Here is a 23476-nt window from a genome sequence, read left to right on the forward strand (position 1 = left end):
ATTTGTTAGCACCGCTCCGAGAGAGGATTGTTTATTGTTGAGTTAACTTCATCTTGTAGATTGTTCTTTATATAGAAGGTATCCAGCTTCATTGAATTCGATTAGTACATTCTATAATATCTATAGTACCTTGAAAGTATCTGAGGTCTGCACCTTCCCTTATGTATAGTACCTACAGAATATATAAGGTTTGTACCTAGACATCCCCATTTGTGTACCTTCTTAGAGGCAACATCCTGAAAACAAGATATCTGTGAGCCAATGCTCACTAGTGATACCCCCGCTCTGATGTGAATATGCAAAATAAGCAAAGTCGACATTTAACAGAAAGCTGGCATCCGATTGGTACAGAAATATATCCCACAATATGGCATGCCTAAACAAATAGTGTTTTAAAATTTCAAGCATCTGCGATGAATAGCTGCTGAGAAATTTTTGACGAAAATTTGTTTGAAAATTTTGGCTAAAATAAACAAAGTACTCATTTAACAGGAAGATGACGTCCGATTGGTACAAAAATATATCCCACGATATGGCATGCCTTAACAAACACTGTGTAAAAATTTCACGCATCTGCGATAAAGAGTTGCTGAGTAATCTTCGACGAAAATTTGTTTGAAAATTTTGGCAAAAAATAAACAAAGTCATTATTTAACAAGAAGTTGCATCCGATTGATACAAAAATATATCCCACAATATGACATGCCTTAACAAACACTGTGTAAAAATTTCACGCATCTGCAATAAATAGCTGCTGAGAAATCTATGACAAAAATTTGTTTGAAAATTTTGGCTAAAAATAAACAAAGTTGTCATTTAACAGGAAGTTGACACCTGATTGGTACAGAAATATATCCCACGATATGGCATGCCAAAACAAATAGTGTGTTAAAATTTCAAGCATCTGCGATAAATAGCTGCTGAGAAATCTTTGACGAAAATTTGTTTCAAAAATTTTGGCAAAAAATAAACAAAGTCGTCATTTAACAGGAAGTTGACAACCGATTGGTACAGAAATATATCCCACGATATGGCATGCCTATACAAATATTGTGTAAAAATTTCAAGCATCTGCGATAAAGAGTTGCTGAGTAATCTTCGACGAAAATTTGTTTGAAAATTTTGGTTAAAAAATAAGCAAAGTCGTCATTTAACAAAAAGTTGACGTCCAATTGATACAAAAATATATCCCACAATATGGCATGCCTTAACAAATAGTGTGTTAAAATTTCCAGCATCTGCGATAAACAGTTGCTGAGAATTCTTTGACGGAAATTTCTTTGAAATTTTTTTCTAAAAATAAACAAAGTCGTCATTTAATAGGAAGTTGACGTCTGATTGGTACAAAAATATATCCCACGATATGGCATGCCTATACAAATACTGTGTAAAAATTTCAAGCATCTGCGATAAACAGTTGCTAAGAAATCTTTGACGAAAATTTGTTTGAAAATTTTGGTTAAAAAATAAGCAAAGTCGTCATTTCACAGGAAGTTGCGATTTTTACTTTGTTTAAATTCTTTATGAATTTATAGAAATATTTATTAATTTCTGTATTTTCTTGATTTCTGCCAGGTACAGAAGGTCTCACACGTTTTTAAACAATTGAAACCCTACATCTAAAGTAAAAGAGCCCTATATATATTTTCTAAGGGTTTTGGTTGCATTTCAATATCATTGTGGAATTACGTGTGCACTCCCTGCCTGTTTTGCGAAATTAAATCTTTTTGCGAATAATGACCTTTGACCTTGCGATGTAGTGAAAACTACAGCAAGAGTTCTTTTAAATGGAATTATTGGTCATTTTGGTTGTCCACTTACTATTTTGTCTGATCAAGGTGGTAATTATGAAAGTCAAATTTTTCAGAAGTTGTGTGAGTTACTTGAAATTAGAAAGACAAGGACGACACCAAGGCACCCTCAGTGTAATGGAAAGACTGAGCGTTTTAATAGGACCCTTATTAAAATGATCAAAAGTTATATTAAAGATGACAAAACAGAATAGCCGGGACCTTTACCTTGGTTGTTTAGGACCTGCATACAGATCTATTGTGCACGAGTCTACTGGTCTAACTCATAATCTCCTTATGCTGGGGAGAGAGTTTCGGGTTCCTTCAGAAATCATATTTGGGTCCATAACATTGTTTAGTGATCAAACAGTTACAGAGTATGGGACACATGTGGAAAATCTCAGAGACAAGCTGCAAGCATCTCACTGTATAGCACGGGAAAATTAACAGAATTCTCATTGGAGACAGAGAGACTTCTACAATTTAAAGACTTCTATATATCAATATGTAACTTCTATATATATAAAGCAGGGTGATAAAGTTTCGTTCCTAAATGAGGGCCACAAAGATGGGAAATTGGGATATTTGTACTGGGGTCCATGTGCCATTGTTACCTTCAAAATACGGAACTCAGCGAATGCACCTATAATGTTGTACATCATGATAAATTGAAGCCTTATTAAACAAATTATTTCTGTTGTCGTACTTCTCATCATTCGCTTGTTTTCCGGATTTTCATAACTATTCGCGAATGTTTAAAGAAGTCTCCAAGAAGAGCTCATGGATATTTCCCTTATCATATGACCTTGTTTATAAACTATTTATTTATCCAGGCAGATAGGATAATAAGAGATCGGGATGGAATTTAATATACTAAAAAAACCAACAACAAACAAATATATAAACAAATTTGTTTATGATATCCTTCATGTTTCTTTCAGAATGACTGAAGCAGAAGTACCTTAAAGAGGTGGAGGGCATACCATTGCCTAGACTGTGAGGAGCCGATGATAAAATATATTGGAGAGCGACGGCAAGTCATCCCTCATTTGTATAAGTATCACATTCCCCTGGACCAAGTACCATATCACTGTTCATTATGTAACTTTCTAACTGCTAAACAGGATAAACTGACGTCACATGTGAAGGGATACTCAAAGCATGTGGAGGCGGCAAAGACCCTCGAGAAGAGTGGAGTGCCCAAGGAAAATTTTTTGAGGGCTAACTCAAACCCAGTACATCTAACTGAGGGGGTTCACTTCATTCGTCTCAGTAGGAAGGAGTCCAGATAACACTGGCTGAAGGCTAATGCAAGCCGGACAGATTCGACTGGAGCAAGGCCCCTTCTGTCTGTTCCACACCCAACCCCTAAGATAGCCGCACCATCACCAGCCCCTGCAGCAGAGTTACCAGAGGCCGCTTTGGCTCCAAAGAGCTTCACTTTTGATGATTTGCTAGACGAAGATTTCAGTTTTCTTGACCCTTATCTTGAGGGTGATGCTGGGACCTCCATCGCAAGCGTGGTAGAGGCACAGGGCTCCTCAGGTGGACCGACAGAAAGATCAGCCAGTTGACATAGAGAGAGCAGTAACATCAAGAACAGAGAAAGTTACACCAGAAGTAGAAAAGGAATCAGAGAGCAAAGGAACTAAAAGAGCACCGACTATGGAGGATCAGTCAACAAAAAGAAAGAAGAGAGAAAGTAGCAGTAGCGAGAGCAGCAACGCCAGTAGCTGCAGCGATGAAGAGAGTAGTAGTGAAAGTGAAGGCGAGAGAGGACAGACAGGAAGAAAGCAAAGATGAAATCTTAACAGAACTAAGGAAGACGAACCAGCATCTTGCCATGATCTATTACATGCCTGCGAGAGATGAATTCAAGCATACAAGGCCAAGGTGCAACATTAGAGAAGATCGTAGAGTCTTTCAGTAAGAGCACAACTTCGTCAGATCTGAGGTAAGAAGTAGAGAGCAGAAAGGAAGAAGAGAGCAGAGAGGAAGAAGGAAGGAGGAGAGACTATGCCAGCACGAGAGGAGAGAACAGCAGAGGAATACAGGAAGAGACAGAGGAGAGAAGTGGAGGATTACTCAAGAGGGTATCATCAGTGGCAGCCAAGACGAAGCCCCAGAAAGAATAAGTGGTTCAGTTGGAGGAGGTAGACAAAGGAAAGACATTGACCTTCAAAAGTGTTTTAGTACTATTAGGCAGTGAATTTGCATTGTCAATTGTTGTCAAGTTATATATTATATGTATTTATTGTTGATATTTAATCAGGTTTGTTATTGGAAATAATTATTTAAACTCATGTAGATATTCATGGGGACATGAATCTTTTAAATGGGGGAGTTATTTAATGTTTCAAAGTTTTATCTACTTTTGAAATGACCCCCTTGTTATGAGAGCTTTAATATATCTTATCTATGTGTAATAACTTATGTATGCTTTTAAAGCATCATTATTGGTTAGAGTATCTAGTATTTTAAAGTTGTTCTAGGTATCGTGTATTTATCGTCTTTTTCTCAGGTACATGTAACTTAAACATGTGTTGTGAACTTGTGCAACTTTTACTTTCACATACGAACGTACATGTGTACTCTTTAATTGTTAACAAAAGAATTACGATATCGTACCTGTGTTGTAATATTATTGCGGTACATACTTGTTATGGCATATTTCGCCCGTTATAAAATGTATTTTCTTGTTTCTTGTCATCCCGGCCTGTCTACATTTTTGTTTATGAATATGGAATTGTGGGATACGTCCCTTTACTTCCGGGTTGTTTTTTTCTTGATCCACCGTTGAGATCTATACGCCCGCCTATATTTTACCGGCAGTGAAAATGGCTCATTATAATGTGTGAATAAAAGTTATATTAATTTTTGAGTCTACGTAATTTTATCAATTGGATAAATTTTTGATTAATGAAATATTAAATTTTAACAGTTTTTTTCAACAATTATTTTAAATTGTCATTAATTATTTTAAATTGTCATTTATCTTTGTTTTACTATATAGCCACATATTTGGATTATTTTGAGATCTGGTTATTTATAATTGAGGGGTCATACCCCGGTATTTAAATCAAGTTATTTAAGGGTGGTTAAAAGGCCTGGATTTATTTTTTTTACCTTAAATTGTTGTTCATTTTGATTTGATATGCAGACCCAATAAATTTATGAAACTTAAATTCTTTGTTTGTTCGTCAGTTGCTGAAATTGATGTCCGAATGAGATAGTCATTGGTTGCTATCTCGCTACAAGGCCAAGCCACCAAAGAAAACAAAGAAATCGGGGAGGATCCACCATTGAACTTCAACGAAAACCATCCAGTGCTTCTGTCACCCATGAAAATGAAGAAAGGGCCAAAGTGTATTTTGCAAGGGGACTTATCAAACATTACTGTATATTATGATGTGGCTGGCTCCTTTACTGATGTTGTGTGTGAAGAGGAAACCCCTAACATTGAGCCTACAATGGAACCGAAAACAGATGATTCCGAACCAAATCAAGTTCCCCAGAAACCTTCTTCACATCCGGACCTCTTGGAAGTTCCCAACAACAACTCTAGCCGTGATCTTGAAAGTCCCGGCAAGGAACTCTCTGAGAAAGCTGTCAACCAACCTCATCTCTACGCGTGGATTTAACCCCACAGAGATCTAGTAAAAGACCAAGGATCATGACTACGAAAGTCCCACTTACACCCATCAACAGTGTGTGATTTGGCAAGACCCTCAACCTTAGCCTCAAGTGATGACCGAAACAAGATCTACTCGTTTTGTTCTCTTTCCCATGAAGATTAGAAAACAGTGGGTTACCTGTACTGGACTGGGCTATTCTTCAATGTATGTCACCTGCCTCCCGAAAAACCATCCCTGGCCTAAGAAGAATGCACCATTCCTATGCCCAGTTTGTGTGGTTTGATTCCATTGAAATACACAAGACACTTCTTTACAGAAGACTTTATTAAGAGTGACATACCTTCGATCATATGTTCAACAGAGACTGTTCAATGATATTTTATTTAATTTTTTTTTATGTCTTTTATATATCTTTTGGAAATTATTTATATGGTATCATGCATATTTAAAAGTTTATCATGGTTCGGCAAAAAATGAATTAAAGTACACAAATATAACTATATATGCTTGTATTTGAATGGTTGTTTATAATCAGCATATGCAACAATTCAGTTCATAAAATGTAATCAATTCTTATCAGTCATAATCATTACTGTTGCAACAAATATATTATTATAGAAACAACGAACAATTTAAATAGTTCACATAAAGTATATCACAGTCACTCTAAATGGTGTCAATTATGGAATTCCATTAATCGGTCAAAACTTGTGGAGGTACGGAGTCACGGTCACATAAGTCCTTATCCAGTAAGATATTCTTCACTTGATGACGAAACGCAATTAGTTCATCTCTTTAAGTCTTGATTGCATTCATACTTGAATACTCAATGTACAGTTCATTACGCAAGTCCTCGTCTTGTACGCTCCCAATAAGAGTATTAATAAGGTCACTTATTAGTTATGATTTAGTCATGTTTCCAATAAAAGACGTGCCTCTTCTTCTTTTGTAACGCAAACACACAAGTTGTGGGTGTCCGAGTTTTCAGCAAGTCCCATGTATCTGTTAAAGAGGAAGCACGCAAGCTTAAAGCTTTTTTCAGTGAAACTGATCGTTCTTTGCTCAACAGTTTTCCATCTAAACTCATCAAGTTCGCACGTGGATCACTGGGATGGAGCAAATACACTTTCTTGCGAATCAGTGTTCGAAATGGAAAAACTTGCTCTTCTACATCCCTCCGCCTTGTTGATGGTACATCAGACTGTAGAGCCCATCATTTCTTTGAGGTGTTGTTGGAGCTAAAAAAAAAATGAATGCATAATACAATAAAATAAATTTCAACAGCTCAATTGATACCAGTGGATTGAAATAGAAAAAAAATATTTCAGTATAGATTTGTGTTTACTCACAATTAATGTAGAAAACAGAATTGAGAAATAAGATATTACAAACTATTTAAAATGTTTTATTTAATTCATTTAGCAGTCATATTTATACCATCACAAATTACCTGTTCAAATACTTCTAAGTTTCAGGTTAATCGAAGCCAGTCCTCTCCATTAGGAACTTCTCGTGATGCTTAAACTTTCTTATTAACAACTTCGGCTTTGAAATCCAGACCTTCTCCTGCAGGAGTTGAACAGGAGCACTTATAAGTATGTAAACAAAAATCTTGCCTTACTTGTAAATTAACTTCCAATTTCACAATAAAACATTGAATGCCCACTATTAACAGTACATCTTGCAATTAAAAGGAATTTATTATCTGCACTAGAGATCGGAACATGAAATAGTAACAGTTTAACAAATCTCTATACAACATGTACAAGATGAGTTTTGTACATATTTAAACAATTTATTTCTAACATGTAAATTCAGTGTATGGCCGCTTATTAAATTTGTTAAAATTTCCCCTTACCATTTAGATGATTTCCACTGAGACTGACACTCTCTGTCTAGTTGTAAAATTCTTTTAGTTCGTCTGGTATACACTGTCTTTGAATAGATTCCATGATTTCTATCTCCTGGTATTTTGGATGGTTTCTTGCTTTTGCAGACACTATGGCATCAATGTTTCCGCTAAGCAGTCCTGCACCAAAGTTTAGCATTGCCTGCAAAAAAGGTCGATATGTGCACAAAGTTTGAATTTGTTGCCTCAGCCATGCTGTACTTGAAGAAACCTACTTATGGTGGCCTAATTTTGCTAGATTTGCTTATTATTTGGAACCTAATACAATCCTAACCACGTTAGGATTGCCATTGCTAAGTATAAAAACAGGGCGAGAGAATGCGTAGCACGCTTTTCCATTTCTTTACTCTCTGTAAGCTATATTGGTAAACACTCATTACAATAATTTTTTTTTACAAAAGCGAGGTGTTCTTTTTCATTAATCTTTGAAGATCACAAATCCAACTCATGTGTTGGGGATAGCACAGGATCCACATAATTTTGTGACTTGTCTCAGGTTAAAGTGGAGTTGGACATACTCGTAAACACCAGTCACGTTACAATTGGTGGCAGCGGTGGGATCCAGTGAAATTCTTCAAGTGCTACACTGAGCACAGTAAAACACAAATGGTGAGGACAAAGATAACACCGAAAAAGGTAGGACAAGATCTTAAAGGTCATTTAAATGACACTGGCCCACAAGTAAGCTCACAGTATTGCTTACTGAAAATTCTCAGTTTCTAATGGTCTATAGAAAGAGATGCTAGTCTAGACCAAGCTTAAAGAGAATCTGATCATTTGGTCTCTTTTTGCTTTGATTGGTTGTTGTTTATTGTTCAAAGCATTGACCTCTTTTCCACTTAATGAGATTGTTCGGAGTTCTTATGAACATGTAACGATCTCTCCAGCATCTTCTGATCCATGATCATAATAGTACATGTATCATGGAAATATGGGAGAACAAGCACTGAAGCTAATGACCTAAACGGTAAAAGAAATACACAAGGGATAACACTTTGGCTATCTTTGTGACAAAAAATTCAAAGCAGCTCAAAGGGTGCCTATTATGAACCTAACCTAATTGGGCAGCTTAGGCCTGATGCCACTGATGTGGGTCAAGGTTCTTCTCCTGGAATAGGGCATATATTTGAACTGCCATTTGCTGATGCAACTCCTCTTTGCAACTCAATAAAAAGAACGCAGGATGAGATGAGTAAATGAATATTCAGTTAGTAGGACCTTTTAATTACAATGATGTTTTGAACAGTTAATCAATTCTTGTAAATTTTGCTAAGCTCAACTCATGGAGACATGACAAGTGTAGTCGAGTGCGGGGTCAAGCAGAAAGTTAAGCTTTTGGGTAACCCCTTGCAGCTCAAAGGGAATATGAAAAACTTCAACAAAAGATCGAGCAGAAGTTTCGTCATTCTGCTATAAAGAAACGCAATATACTAGTAACAGATGCTAAACAAGAAAGCGGTAATCTGGAGAGTCTTTAAGAGATTTCGGACAAGCTAATGAAGACGTTTAAAGGAAAGCTTAACCAGAAAACCCTGATATAGTTAAATTAAGTCGTTTTTGGGCAAATGTGGACTGTCTAAATATTTTCGTTTGGCAGTGAAGAGGATTAGGCTCAAGACACTGCAGAAAGCTGCCCTAAATGCTATGGAAGAGGAATGTATGCGAGTTGGAGAAAGGGAGAGAGGGCACTGTTTTAGGACCTTAAAGTCGTCCACCAACAGATGTATGAAATTGGAACTGATCATGAGACGGCGTACGATGTTGTAGCGGATGGACAAATCTCGACTGTACTGGAGAGTCTACCAAGGTACTTATTTTTGGTGATTCGGTTATTTTAGGATATTAAAGGCATACCTCATTGGCGAAGATTTTATTTTAAAATGTTGTTGTAGATAAGATTAAGACGAAAAGAGTTTCATTATCAAAGGGGTCAAAGTACCTTTTGGAGTCTCTGATGAAGAAGGGCCTGGAAGAGTGATAGCATTAGAATCGACAGTTGTACCAGTTGGTGGTGAAGCCCTGGCCCCACCGCCACCAAACATAGTTAATCACAAAACTCAACTCTGCGAAAATACTCAAATCCATATTCTCAGCCTCAAATCACCGTCACCAAACATTTGAGTACGTACTCAAATTTTATAGATAGCTCTTAACCCGTCTCAAGTATATACCCGAGCATAAAAATGGTTGCGCACAGACGACAATTGCGACGCCGATGTCGTCAGCTGTTAAATAATCCAGCTATTTCAAGAAGGGTCATTCAAAACCGGATGAATCCCTTGGAAAATTACTCTTGGGACGACATTTTTGACCGACTTCGGGTTTGTCCACACACAATTCATTTTATCATGGACATAATTGCGTCGACCCTCGCTCACAACACAACAAAGAACTGCTACTTTCCCGCGGTTCTCCAACTTCTTACCTGCTTGCGCTTTTCAGCGACGGGGACATTCCATTGCCTTGTTGGATGTTGGGGTGTCTAAAACGACCACCGTAAGATGCTGTCATGCAGTCTGTGATGCTGGAATAATATAATATCGTTTATTTGTACCACGTGGACTTTTATTGACAGTAATTGACACGTGCTGAAAACTACAAGATCTTCATCCGACTACGGTCATCATGGTATATGAGGTGAAAGGGACCCCCTAAACGGAACACGTCCTCACTTACTCGCTAATTTATAAATTGTTTACCAATTTCGGTTCATTTTAAAATGAACAGATATAAATGTCAAATAACCCCTCAAGGGGCCTCATTTACAAAAATGAATTTGGATTGTAGCAACTCCTATGATTAACACGAAAAATACATGATTACAAAATAATAACTGGTTATTTTAAAAAACTTTGAACAATTAGAACATTAGGACTTGGACTTTCAGTAAGATTTAACTATCTATTTCTTGCGTCAAAACAAGTTAAAGCTGCTTGGTCCGATTTTTTGGTTATTACAGTATCACATTTTTTTTTCATACACACCATTTATCTTAGAAAGTTATGGACTTTCTCCTATTACACCAGCTGAATCAGTTTCCTTTCAAAGTTAAAAATCATTTCTTTTTGGGCAAACGAAAAATCAAACCAAAATGCATCACGGGAAATGTTTAGAAAAAGAAACCGTTTGGTTTTGTCCCCCGAATGATTGGGGTTATTCAACCCGCATGCTGTGCATCGATTGTTAAGTTGATCCACGAAATTAAATGTTCATTGAAATTCAATTTCAACTAACATTTCGTATTGATAGGATCACTGGCCACAAAATTACATATCCTTGAAACTGTGATTTTCTGAAAATCCACGAAAATTGATACCCACGAAAATTAATGAAACCACATTAATAAGATTTATTTAATGGGGAACTTTGTAATTTTCTGAAAGTTTATACATTCATGAGTAGTACAAAAATACCGAACCCGATCGAAAAAAAATGTTCAAGTCGGTTTTTTTATAAGATGCGCCATACTGTCTCTTTAACTGTAGCACTGCTAATGTCATACATTTTGAATCACAGTATTCTAAACAAAAAGCTATTTCAACATCAAATCTATTTAGAAAAGAAACTTTTTTTTTTTACTTTTGCTGAATTCTTGGACTCTTTTCAGCCAATGTGAGCGTGATGTCTGTTCAGAACCTTTGTGCAGTGTGCAAAATAATTATATTTGTACAAGTCTTTATATGAAAAGGGTTTTTATATCTTATATGACCTGCTGGATAAGCAGAACAGTTTTATAATATATGAAAAAAGAAGAAATGAATACCTAATAAAGCTACCATTTACCATACTAGTATATAAAGGCTTAAAAAGGGATATATTGGCAATTTTCACATGAATTACTGGTGATAAAAAAGGATTAAGAAACATTGTATGACTTTTTTAATTTCTTAATTAAAACGTGAATCTAAATGGGTTATTGACTTAAATATTGAACCTGACTTTAATTGGAATCACATATATCGCAACTCTCTGTACAAATAAGTATTTGTATCTTTCTAAGATGAAAAAAAAACTTGTTAAATATGTATGTTAGAACCTGAAAAGTTAACGCATTTATTCTACCAATGTCCACTAATCTTGAGTCTTTGGACAAGTTTGTCAGACTATATATTTAAGAAATGTTTAAGTTATGTTCTGCAACGTTACCGACCTACTTACAAACTTAACACATCAATGATGATGTAGCTATTAATCTTCTTTTTCCTGTGTGTATCTATATATATAGGTGTATACCAATACATTGTACCAACTTGCTGTTTGTGATAGTCTGAGAAAGTGGTGTTTTGCCTGTCTATATACTATAAAACTATGAGAAAAAAATTATACTAATTGGTCAAGAATATTGTTTGAGCATTCTTTGATACGCCATCAATATTTGATTTTCAAAGAAGCAGTAGGATCTTAATATATTTATATTGTTACAACCCCACAAAGAAATATGACTCATAAGAGTAATATAAGAAAGAGCTCAATTATATATTAAATCATTTACTTTCAGTATTTATCTATTTGTTTATTGCATAATTTTTTTTAAATATATAAATAACATTAATTATATCTGTTGACAATTTACATATTAACTGAATCTACTTGTGTGCGAGACTGCACATCACCATGCGGTGAAACACTTTTTTCACCCCTTTCTTCTAACGCAACTTGAATAATTTCTGTTCCTGTCGCTGTATAATGGCGTCTCGTCTTCTGCGGGGTACACATGCGTTCATGCTACAGGCTTTATTTCCGTTTATGAATATTAATAAGGAGGATTCGCCTGACATAACATGATATAAGGCCGAGACTGATCCGAATTTGACACTTTGGTCACATGAACAAGATAAGTCAGCAGCTACTTTTCCAGCCAGACATCCCCAGTCAGAAGGTGCATATTTAACACCTTTTCGATTAGTTTAACATAATTAAGATACGGTTTATTTCATAATGATTTTGTTAAATCAGCATCACCTTCTGCACTATCATTACCTCCCCTTAGTGAATTACACCTTCCCAACTGGAATTTTTCAGCACGTTCTCCAGAGAGGATTGTTAATGGAATTAACTTAACCTTGTAAATTATTTCATGATGTGAAAGGAAGCCCCTTTGAATTTTTTTTATTAATTCCTTCTGTAATATTCATAGTACCTAGAGAATATATGCGGTCTGCACCTTCCCCAACTTATAGTACATGTACATACAGAATATATGAGGTCTGCACCTTCCCCTATTTGTGAACCTTCTTTGAGTGAACACTCCGAGAACAGCAGCACCATTAATGAAACCAGTATAAAGAACGCGATTTTGACTTTGTTTCATAATAAATTCATAGAAATATTTATTCATATTTGTCATTGTTTGATTTCAGCCAGGTACAGAAGGGCTCAAATAATTTTAAACAATGGATCCTTACATCTAAAGTAAAAGAGGTTGATAAATAATCTAAGGGTTTCGGTTGCATTTTAATACCATTGTCAGATAAGTACGTGCACACTGTCAGTTTGTGAAATTGAATCTTTAAATAAATTTGAAATTAAAAAAAAATTTAAGACAAGAAAAGGTTGAAGATATCTCAGCACTGCGTTGGAATATAACTTTGACACATACACAGAAAAGACAAATTATACACAGTCCTACGTCCGAAAAATTGAAAAGAATACATTCAAGCCGTCGTACACCACTGTCACTAGCGACATGAAGAACGCTGCGTGTTTCTTGAGAACCTAAAAAAAGAAAGAGGTAGTTTTTTCGAGATCCTCCAGTCGATAGTTGTAGAGTAAAATTTTGTTTTCGGACTTTTCTCAAAATCCTCTATGTAGTTTATTTTTGTTTAAATTAGTTCTGTTACATCATGTACACTGTGCCTGATTATTGTTTACTAATTACTGCCCAAGGACGGTTTTTGATGGAGTGTATGCACTTAAACACAATACCAATAAATTTGAATTTATTCATTCTGGGTCGTATATAGTAACCTGATTTCCAAATGCGAGCTACAATTGTTGGCGATAATTTTGTAATTTTGACTGGACAAGGAAGCATGACTATGACTAAAACAAACCAAGCCCAAAGTTACCACTGGTATGCAGAGGTTGTTTGTGGACATTTATGTTTCCCAGGCAGATATTTTGAGCATGCCCATCATTGCATTTGTTCCTAGCAAAGAAGAGAGTGGCAGTTTAGAAAATGACACGATCTATCACATCACCAAAACTGCAACAATGTACATCTCCGCTTTGACAGATGTCAAAAGTTGTATTCAGCCTTATATAAAATATCATTACCTTGAAGAAAGTTGCAAAAGGTAAGATTTTTTAACTGTAGACTTGTTCGATAAAAGCGAGAATAAATCTAAACAAGTGAAAAGCTGTCAATGTGACAGCAAACCGGGTTTTCTTTTATGTGAACTGTATCCATAATCCATGTCAACCCGTATCAAGTGAACTGGAGTACCCTATAAGCAACATTTTGCCAAAAAATGACTAAGTTCAAAAGCTAGTATTTTTTCCTAAATAATCATACATCAAAATCCTAGCAATATGCACACCTCTGATATATGTACAATTAATCTGCAAAAGAACAACTTCCTATCTTGAAAACTGTAGGAGGAGTTATCCGTACAAAGACGGTACTCTATATGCAATATTTTGCCAAAAAATGACTTAAGTTCAAAAGCTGGTACTTTTTTGATAAATTATCGGAAATCTAAATTCTAGCAAAATGCACACCTCTGATATATGTACAATTGATCTGCAAAAGAACAACTTCCTATCTTGAGAACTGTAGAAGGAGTTATCCGTACAATGAGGGTACCCTATATGCAATATTTTGCCAAAAAATGACTAAGTTCAAAAGCTGGTATATTTTCGATAAATTATCGGAAACCAAAATACTAGCAATATGCACACATCTGATACATGTATATGTACAATTAATCTGCAAAAGAACAACTTCCTATCTTGAGAACTGTAGGAAAAGTTATCCCGTACAATGACGGTACTCTATATGCAATATTTTGCCAAAAAATGACTAAGTTCAAAAGCTGATATTTTTTCGATAAATTATTGGAAATCAAAATCCTAGCAATATGCACACCTCTGATTTATGTACAATTGATCGATCGGTCCTTCAAACGAATTTATATATATATATATATATATATATATATATATATATATATATATATATATATATATATATATATATATATATATATATATAATCAAGGATCTTTAAGCACTACATGACGATGCAGAAAAAGTATCTAGTCTAGATATACTCATGTAATTACATAGATATCTGACACCTCAAAACGAAAATTCGTCCCGAGTTAAATTCTCAAAAAATAAACAATAAACAAATTAATATTTGTTAGGTAAACCTGAACATATATACCATTGTTGCACTGAATAAGTCATCCGCAAAAACTATTATTAGGTCATTTAGCTGGTTGAATACATGTATAAAAAAAAGATAAACGGATTCTGAAATTTATGACCCTAATGTTAAATTAACGAATCTGCCTTAACTAGTTATGTTTGGAAAAACATTTGTATACTTATATATATTGGTTTCCTAAGATATTTCTGCGTGAAGAGAATTTGACTTGATTTGTGTATTCTGTTAAAATGGATGATTTTGTTCTTGGGCAAAACGTATCCCTCTATCATTTTTACATTTAGTTATCAACATTGCAATTCTATGTGTCTTAAAATAGATGCATTTCACTCAAGTGACCATGAACATAACTGTTTTCTGCCAAGGAAAGGGCGCTTTTTGCCTGGTTTAACTCCTATTGCAAGCCATTAGTGTAACGTGCCTCAAATGCAAGCCATTAGTGTAACGTGCCTCAAATGTACCGCCAGTAATATTCTGGTTATTTTATAAAGCGAGAGCGTGAAAACGTGACAATTTATTGTTGCGTCCTTAAAGCCGTCTTAATTTCATAAGTCTAAATGGGTGAATATGACTGAGCATTTGCTGTTTTTATTATCAGAGTCAGAATATGCATACGTCTTCTATTACGTGAATATTGTAAAATAAAATCAGGAACTTAGTCTTTATTGTTGGCACAAAATTTAGTCTTTACTTTTCAGATAAAATAGATAGTTTTACGAAGTTTGTTTAATAGTAAAAACTAATTAAGGTTTCTCTCAAGACAAACTGGAAATGCCATTTGATGTATAAACGTCGAGTAGATACGGATAGCGTAAATATTTCCGGATTTACACCAGTATACGAAGTTCAGATTTTAAATAATAAATCAAAACGGCGGTATTGGTTTAACAAATGATTAAGGATGTTTTAATAAAGTTTAGTTAGGTGATTGATCTTTAATTTTAGCTGATATTCATAGAAAATAACTTTAGATTCTTTAAGAATATTAATTTTCATACAAAGTTATGACGTAAAATGTGATGTGCGTCATAGTACAAAAAGGAACGCACGGAGTGCGCGTTGTCAGAGGCCAGAATCCTAATTAGAAGAAAGATATCCGCAGATTATCGTGCTAGCACCGAAAGAAGGTATGAATGATGGGTATTTCAATCAAGTTTGCAGAGGACGAGGCAGATTCTCCAGGTGGTCAAGGAAATCACTCATCAGTTGAAGTGAAAGTAGTAGATTTAAAAACAGGCAGAAAAATTATAAATTTATGTATTTGTGCTGATTAATGTAGGAGAAATGTAGAAAAATTATAGTAAGAATGTAAAATCAAAAAATATTGAAATAATTTATTAGTTTACAAGTTTAGGAAATATGTAGAATTTAGTCAGTGCATCCCTGGACTCTGATCCCGGGAAAATTTATTTCTCCCGGTTTTCTCAAATTATGTGTTTTTAGAAAGTTTAGATAAAGTTTAAGAATTGAATTGTAAGGCGCAGATATTGCTTTGTGTAAAATTTGCTAAATTAGTGCAATTTAGTCAGGTTGCACCTTCCCAGTTTACCCGGTGTGCACCGAGTCTTTATATGGGTGTAGTTATGCATGGCACTACCCGAATCTCGTATTTGTACTGATTATAATATTATTTGAACGTTGAGTAATTAGATTAGTCGGTTTGCGGTAAAAGTTTTTATAGTACAAGAACGTTATAAAATTGCAGAATTTAGCACCCGTAGCACCGGACTAGATGGAGCACCTAGTGCGGAAGGTTAAGTTGAGCACCACGCAACCGGGTTCGGTGCGAGGCCGAGCACCGACTAGAATTTGCAGCGACGGGAGTCAGCACCGACCTTCTGGATTGAGTTCGTGTTTATAAAAATTCTAAAAACTTTACCTATTACGTGATTCTTTTATTCATTGTATTAAAGGTACCTTCGAACCCAATATTGTAACGTGCCTCAAAGAGGTACCGCCTGTAATATCCAGGTTATTTTATAAAGCGAGAGCGTGAAAACGTTACATTAGGTTGGCACATGGACCTACTCCATGATGTTATTGTAATGGAACTGAATAGAAAAAGCATGATTACATGTGTTTTGCAATCGTGAATAACGAATCAATGGCATTTATAAACCCTTTGTGACGTTTCCTATGTAAGAGCGATGTTCAGCGTAAGATATAACAACTGACAATGAAACCTGAGGTCTGTCGTCACGGTAGGTGCAATCACGATAAGGCACCCTAATGCTCGAATCAGAACTGCTACAGCCCAAATCTAGAGTTTCCACCTCTTTCTTCCTACTTTTGTAAATTTTAACTTCCAGAATAATTCTGTGTTACAGAAATACGTATTCATCATGCAACATTATCTTGAGGATGAGAAATTGTTTATAGGATAACGTTTATGAGGCATTTTTTTTTAATGATTTGCATTTCAAAACCAAGCGACACAATTTTCTAGAATTAGGAAAAATCGTTTGTTATGTCAGGTGAACGAATTTATCCAAAGCATCATATCCATTACATAAATCAGTTTTGCCAAGATTTCTCACATAATATAAAGAAATCAAGAAATAGTTTCGAAAAGTGGAATCCAACCATTCCATACAAGATTTCTCACAAAAAATGGAAACACATTGTTTGGAATCAATGGTTGCAGGTTGCTAATTAGGACGAAAAAACTAATTTTAGACTTATCCATCATAAGATAACAACATCGCATCTTCGTCCAGGTTTTTCTGAGAAAATGAGGAACCATTTTGCAGAGGATGTCCTGACGATAATTTCCTAACTTTGATGAAGCAATATCAAATGTCTCTAATTAAAGGCACCAAGATAGTTTCAACAACAAAGTTTCTGGAAAATACCAGTAAAATGATTAAGTTTTGTCCGTTAAGCCCGGCCTGTGTTCAGCATGTCAAATGAAAGAATAACTGAAATCAAAAATGTGTTTCATTGGTTTCAGGGGTTGATGACGGAAATTTCTGTCATTGATGTTTCGGCAAAGCAGAAAGGTAAAATGTCACCTCGCCAGAATGTCTAGATGACTCGTTGATAGCTGCATGTATTTTAGTGTTTCTTCATGTTTGTTTAATTCAGACAACTCGCTCTAAAGGAAAGGGGATAACACCCTCACGACTTTAGGTGTTGCTAAAACGCGGAACGGAAAACGGAACGGAAAGGAAAACGGAAAATATCACGTTAATTGCTTTAAAAGGGTATAAACTGGCTAAGAACGATTTACTTTGTATCATTTATTCATATCTAATGAATGGTTATCAACATTTTGCTGCCTTATTGATATTGTCTATCAAATATAGCATTGTATTCATTTTGCTTTAATTGAGTACGAAACGAAAAAAAATCAAATTTATACAAATCGTGAAACATTAACATGATTGAACGAGCAAAATAGCTACAACTTTATACTTATTTTTCATATATGGTATTGCTGGCATATCAGCGTAACGTACACAGTTAGTGAAAGAGTTTAATGAGTATTTTTATATTTATACTTACATCAACATTGAATTTTCGGTGCTCTATACGATTTTAAATCATACAGACGATACAGTATCATTGAGATGAAAAAAAACCCCGAACGACTGACGACATTTGAAATACCGTACATTAAACATTAAAATACCCGGTACTTAGTGAAACTATTATTTTTAGCAATGTAATTTTGTTTACGTTTGCATTTCTTGGCAGTTGTTTATTCCTGCAGCTATATACATATGATCCGAATAGAGAGCTCTAGACGTTGCCTGGTTTGATTTTCCGATAATAAATTGGGACTATGCTCTGTCGATTCCAAAATATTCATGCAGCACATTTGGACGATTTAAAAAAAAAATACACATACCTGTAAAAGATGCAATTGAAATAGATCAAACGGGAAATATCCAACAAAACTTCATTGACACATTATCATTTTTTTAATAGGAAAAATTCACAGGATCGAAAACAGATTTCTTACGGAGATTTATAATGGAAAATGTTGACATATTTTCTCCATTTGTAAGTTACTCAGAAGACCTTGCACAATTTTTCAACGTTATCACCCGGGTCCGTTGAAATTCAAAACGCCGTAGACTTCTTTATTTTTAGACGTGTATTGAAATCAGCTGATAAGCTAGAAGAGGACGTTTTTAATCAAGAATAATGAGAATTGTGAATGCTTCTGAAAGAGAATCGCTTGAACCCCGAGGTATATATGAATATCGAGTGAAATAATTATTCTTGAATAAATAATCTAATATTGCTTATCTTTAAAAAAAAATTAAAAATTACATTAAGTATACCGTTTTTAGCATGATTAACAAATCTATGAAGTAAATAACATTAGATAAGATTTTCCGTTCCGTTCCGTTCCGTTTTCCGTTCCGCGTTTTAGCAACACCCCACGACTTTATATTTTTCCTTTTGCGATCAGTTTACAAATATGCCAATCGCAGCTTGAAATGTTTTCCTATCCTTTAAATTTCAATATTAGTTCGTTCTTTTTTTAATTTGTGATATCTTTACATACTATTTTTTAAACGTTATCTCATTTCCAACTTTTTGACCTATTGTGTATTTTGAAAATATTAAATGTGTAATAAAATTATCAATGAAATAGTGTACACGATAGAAAATGATATTCCTTTACTTACTTCAGCATATTTTGGGTAATAAGTGTAACACAAACTATAAAGGTTGTAACAACAAGTAAAGTGGCAAGCATTTCGGAGTCGAATTCTGCACGACCTGGCGTGAACAAGACAACAATACACAATTAAGGTAATTCGAACGTCACGATTTAAACCTTCCGCGCAACCGGAACTTCCAACTTAGCGGGTTGTCGTAGGACGCTGATGTTATTTTTTAAAACAATAATTTCAATAAAAATATATAACATAATTTTGTTCACAAACATGTTTACTCATTTATATAAAACTTTAATGTCGTTGTTTAACTTTTTTTTTAATCGATTACATTTTACGACATTAACTTGAGAGGTAAACAAATGGCGTCACGAAATGGGTAAAGTTAACAAAAGAAGAGGCATCGGTTTTAAAAGCCAAAAACAACAGAGAAAACTTGATAATATTTTACACAGTTTACAAGATCGCTGGTCAACATTTTCCATTTTTTCTGAGCATAATTATTTCCAACGTTTACGATATGCGGTTTCTACCCCCTACACACTCTCTGATGTCGCAGACGATATCATAATTGACAACTCACAGCCTCACACCGACATAAACTGGAGAAAGGGCAGGCGTGTCGTCGAGCTGAGTGTTTTAGCGGATGGCTTACGGTCGTGTGAAGAGTGTGGGATACCATTACACCTGTCCCATTGTGTTGGCATCATCACCTACGGATTGGGGGCTTTCTTGAAAGGTATTTGCCTGATTTAGTGATTATCAGCTCATATTAATTATGTATAGGTCAACGGCATTTCGGAGTCGAATTCTGCACGACCTGGCGTGAAGACAACAATACACAATTAAGGTAATTCGAACGTCACGATTTAAACTCCCATATTAAGTCGTACGAATATTTATTCATTTTACTACTTAAATCAATTCTTTGAATATGAAAAATGTTGAATTAAGCTGACACGAGTTCATAAATACATAATATTACCCTTTCATCTTCGACTACCGCCACATTGGTTTTTGATTTCTATTGCTATTCAACCTCCACATAAGGCCGAGAGCACTATTAATGTTTCACCACATTCACCCGCGCTAACCACACACTGTAGTAGATCGTGAAGTAGGACTGGTGTTCAGAATCGTGCACATTATAACTGTCATAGTTTTCATCACTATTCCCATAGAAATTCCTGGAGGAATTGTCAATGTTTTTTCTCTGCTTCTATGTCTCGGTTATATGTAGGTTTTTCGGTTTTGCTCAATGTCATCACTGATTGAATGTGATCACTAAGTTTTGACAGCAAACGTTCCTCAATATTTTCGATTGAGGAAATGATGTTGTTTTCACCTTAGGTTGATTCAGCCCGTTTGGAAAATTTGAAGAGATCTTCAATGATCTCTGGGTCTTTGTCAAGGACTTTTTCTGCTATGCTTGATTTAAAGCCCTTGACATTTTCTGCTATGCTTGATTTAAAGCCCTTAGCAATTAAATTGATTAACATTCTGTTTGGGATGTCCTCATCACAAACCATTTGTTGGATTCGAGTAATACATCCCTTTGCAGACTCATCTGCTTGTTGACGTATGTTTAAGACATCAATGTCAAAACTGTTTTTGGTCTTCCAAAATCGAACAAAGAAGGATTCTTTGAGGTTTGGAAGGGTTGTTTTTGCTGCGGAGGGGAATGCCAAGTACCATTGTTGCGCCATATCACCGAGATGAAACACAAAACGGTTTAAAATGTGTGCTTCTGTGAAAGAGTGCAGGGTGCACCACTGCATGAATAAGGTCCATCACTGGCTAGCACTTACTTTTGACACTTCCTGTGAATTTTGGCAATTGTGCCGTGTTGTCAGTTCTTGGGGCAGAGATGGTAGCACACTGATGCGCTGGATTAGGGGCACTGTTTACAGACATGATTGAGTTGCTTGATTGAGTTGCTTGACACTGTACTGGTACAGTACTGGTACAATTGTTTGTAACCACTGGTGCTGATGTTGTGTAAATGTTACTGCTCACACTACTTGACACAGTTGTCAGGGTGCTCGCATTAGGAGTAGGAAAGGTTGAACAAGAACTGTTACCTGAAGGTGTGCTGGTAGTTTCTGTTGTAGACACAGTTGTATTAATTGTAGCTTCACTATTACTATTTAGGTCTTGAGTTTTGTTTGTTGTAGACACATTAGGTTAAGTGAAGTTTATTAAATTGCTGCTTATTTCCTCATCCAAAACTTGGTTTGAACTTGATCCAGTCAGAAAAATTTTGCTTAAAAAATTTAATCATTTATAACTGTTTCTCATTTATTGTGTTCAATTTTATTAATGATACCAAAATATTTCATTAAAGTATAATAACACCAGTCTTTATTTTACAAGAATGCGCAAAAACATGCCCAATTAAAATTTCAGTTGGCCTCCTTAACAAGAGACTGCTGAATCTCTAGTCAGGAGCTCTACCATATAAGCTATCTGGCGCTGGTTTTCAAACCAGCAGGACTATTGCATTTGTAACATTATATAAAAAGTGCCTGATTAGGAGAGTAAGAGTTAATTTGACACCCCGAGAAAACCATTGTCAACTGACGCGAAGCGGAGGTTGACAATGGTTTTTGAGGGGTGTCAATTTCAATTCTTACCCTCCTAAAAGGCACTATTTATTTTATTATACTGAATGTCTTAATTTTAAAGAAAACATAACTGCTTTTATATCTGAATGACATGAATTCTATGGCAAACCGTACGCGCATAGTTTACGCGCATGTAACAATTTGTTGTGTTACCCGTTGCCAAATGTGTTGCTAACGCTGAGGGTAATAGAACGGATTATCAACTGCGTCTTAATCAATCAGATTTCAGTATTTAACATGAAAGTATAATAAAATAAGTTGGGGATTTTTTTTATAAAACTGAATCAATCAGATTAAAATAAGTTGGGGATTTTTTATAAAACTGTACAAGTTATCACACACATGCACATTTACATATGTAACTTTCTTTTAATTACTGGTAGTGGCTGGGCAAATAATAATTATATTTGGTTCTCAATATTATACGAAAAATCAGTGACCAGTATATTACTTACTGACAAAATCGAAGTGCCCTGTACATATGTCAGTATATTCTGTTCAACTCTGAAATTATGATATCCTTTGTTTGAATGTGCTCTTGGACAAAGAGACGCAAGTGTCATCTCATCAATACTTCTGACACCATCATGCATCAAGCCATGAATTTTAGAGATAACAGCTTCATCTAAAGGTTGGCTTAGTCCTGAAATCTACAAACATTTCATACTATACATTAAAGATTGAGGTAAAAAAAAGTCCATATGAGATTATTCAGGCTTATGGTAACAACTTTTATTATATACCCATTTTTTTTCTTTCTTGATGTCAATTTTACTCAGAAAGAGATCCGGTTTTCTGGATTCCACGCTATGCCAGTATGAGTTTCTGATTCCGTATCACCACTCTCTTAAACTTTAAACTTAATATCTCTTAATTCTTCGCATCTACTTTGATCTGATCTGATCCACGCCTGGCATCTCGACGTGATCCAACCCTTTGCATCAAGTTTCTGTTATACAAGCTTATCTTTTAAAAAGATTGGTGAGCTAGCGCTGTACTCATCATAAAACACAGAAGCAGATTTCTAAATCATTGGTGTATATTTCTGAATAGATTAATTATAAAATAAGAAGGCAGAGTGATGTACTGGAATTGTGCTGGAGTGGGGTCTCAATTTAGAATTGTGAATCTAGAGTGGGCTTCACATCGGCAATGGCACAGCTCATTGACTGTGCCTTAATCATTATTTATCTACTGTAATTTCAATTTCATTGGTACTGTCATGCAGCAATCATATCTTCTCGGGCCTTTCCGACAAGCTCCGAAAACATATCCGGGGTTGTTTTCCGAGCTTGAAGGAATTTTAAGATAAAGCTAGCTATTCATTATAATACATTGTATTTAAAATAACTTTGCATTATAAGACATAAGCTACTGTTAGGTTTTTTGTTACATTTACAATAAACACACAAAACTTCAAGTGAAGATTATAAAACGAAATTCAAATGGTACAGTTTATCTACAGTAGTACAGTATTCCCAGAATCCCCTACAATGG

At 35.2% G+C, this 23476-nt stretch overlaps 2 protein-coding genes and 1 long non-coding RNA gene across 3 annotated transcripts in view; 1 reads left to right on the forward strand and 2 right to left on the reverse strand.

Moving 5' to 3' along the window:
• LOC105332998 (nucleolin) overlaps positions 1 to 23476 on the reverse strand; it is a 209623-nt gene that overhangs the window by 169850 nt on the left and 16297 nt on the right. The window lies entirely within an intron of this gene.
• Positions 3456 to 5431, forward strand: LOC117684239 (uncharacterized). The gene is made up of 3 exons (XM_066065185.1): positions 3456 to 3583; positions 3738 to 3943; positions 5049 to 5431. The coding sequence occupies exons 1-3, from the start codon at positions 3456 to 3458 to the stop codon at positions 5429 to 5431; spliced, it is 717 nt and encodes a 238-aa protein (XP_065921257.1).
• LOC136270283 (uncharacterized) lies at positions 5772 to 7711 on the reverse strand. The gene is made up of 3 exons (XR_010708046.1): positions 7284 to 7711; positions 6876 to 6991; positions 5772 to 6663 (listed from the first exon to the last, which is right to left on the reverse strand). It is a non-coding gene; the product is annotated as an uncharacterized lncRNA (long non-coding RNA).

This window comes from Magallana gigas, chromosome 7 (assembly GCF_963853765.1).
Source record: "Magallana gigas chromosome 7, xbMagGiga1.1, whole genome shotgun sequence".
In the NCBI taxonomy this organism is placed as follows: Eukaryota; Metazoa; Mollusca; class Bivalvia; order Ostreida; family Ostreidae; genus Magallana; species Magallana gigas.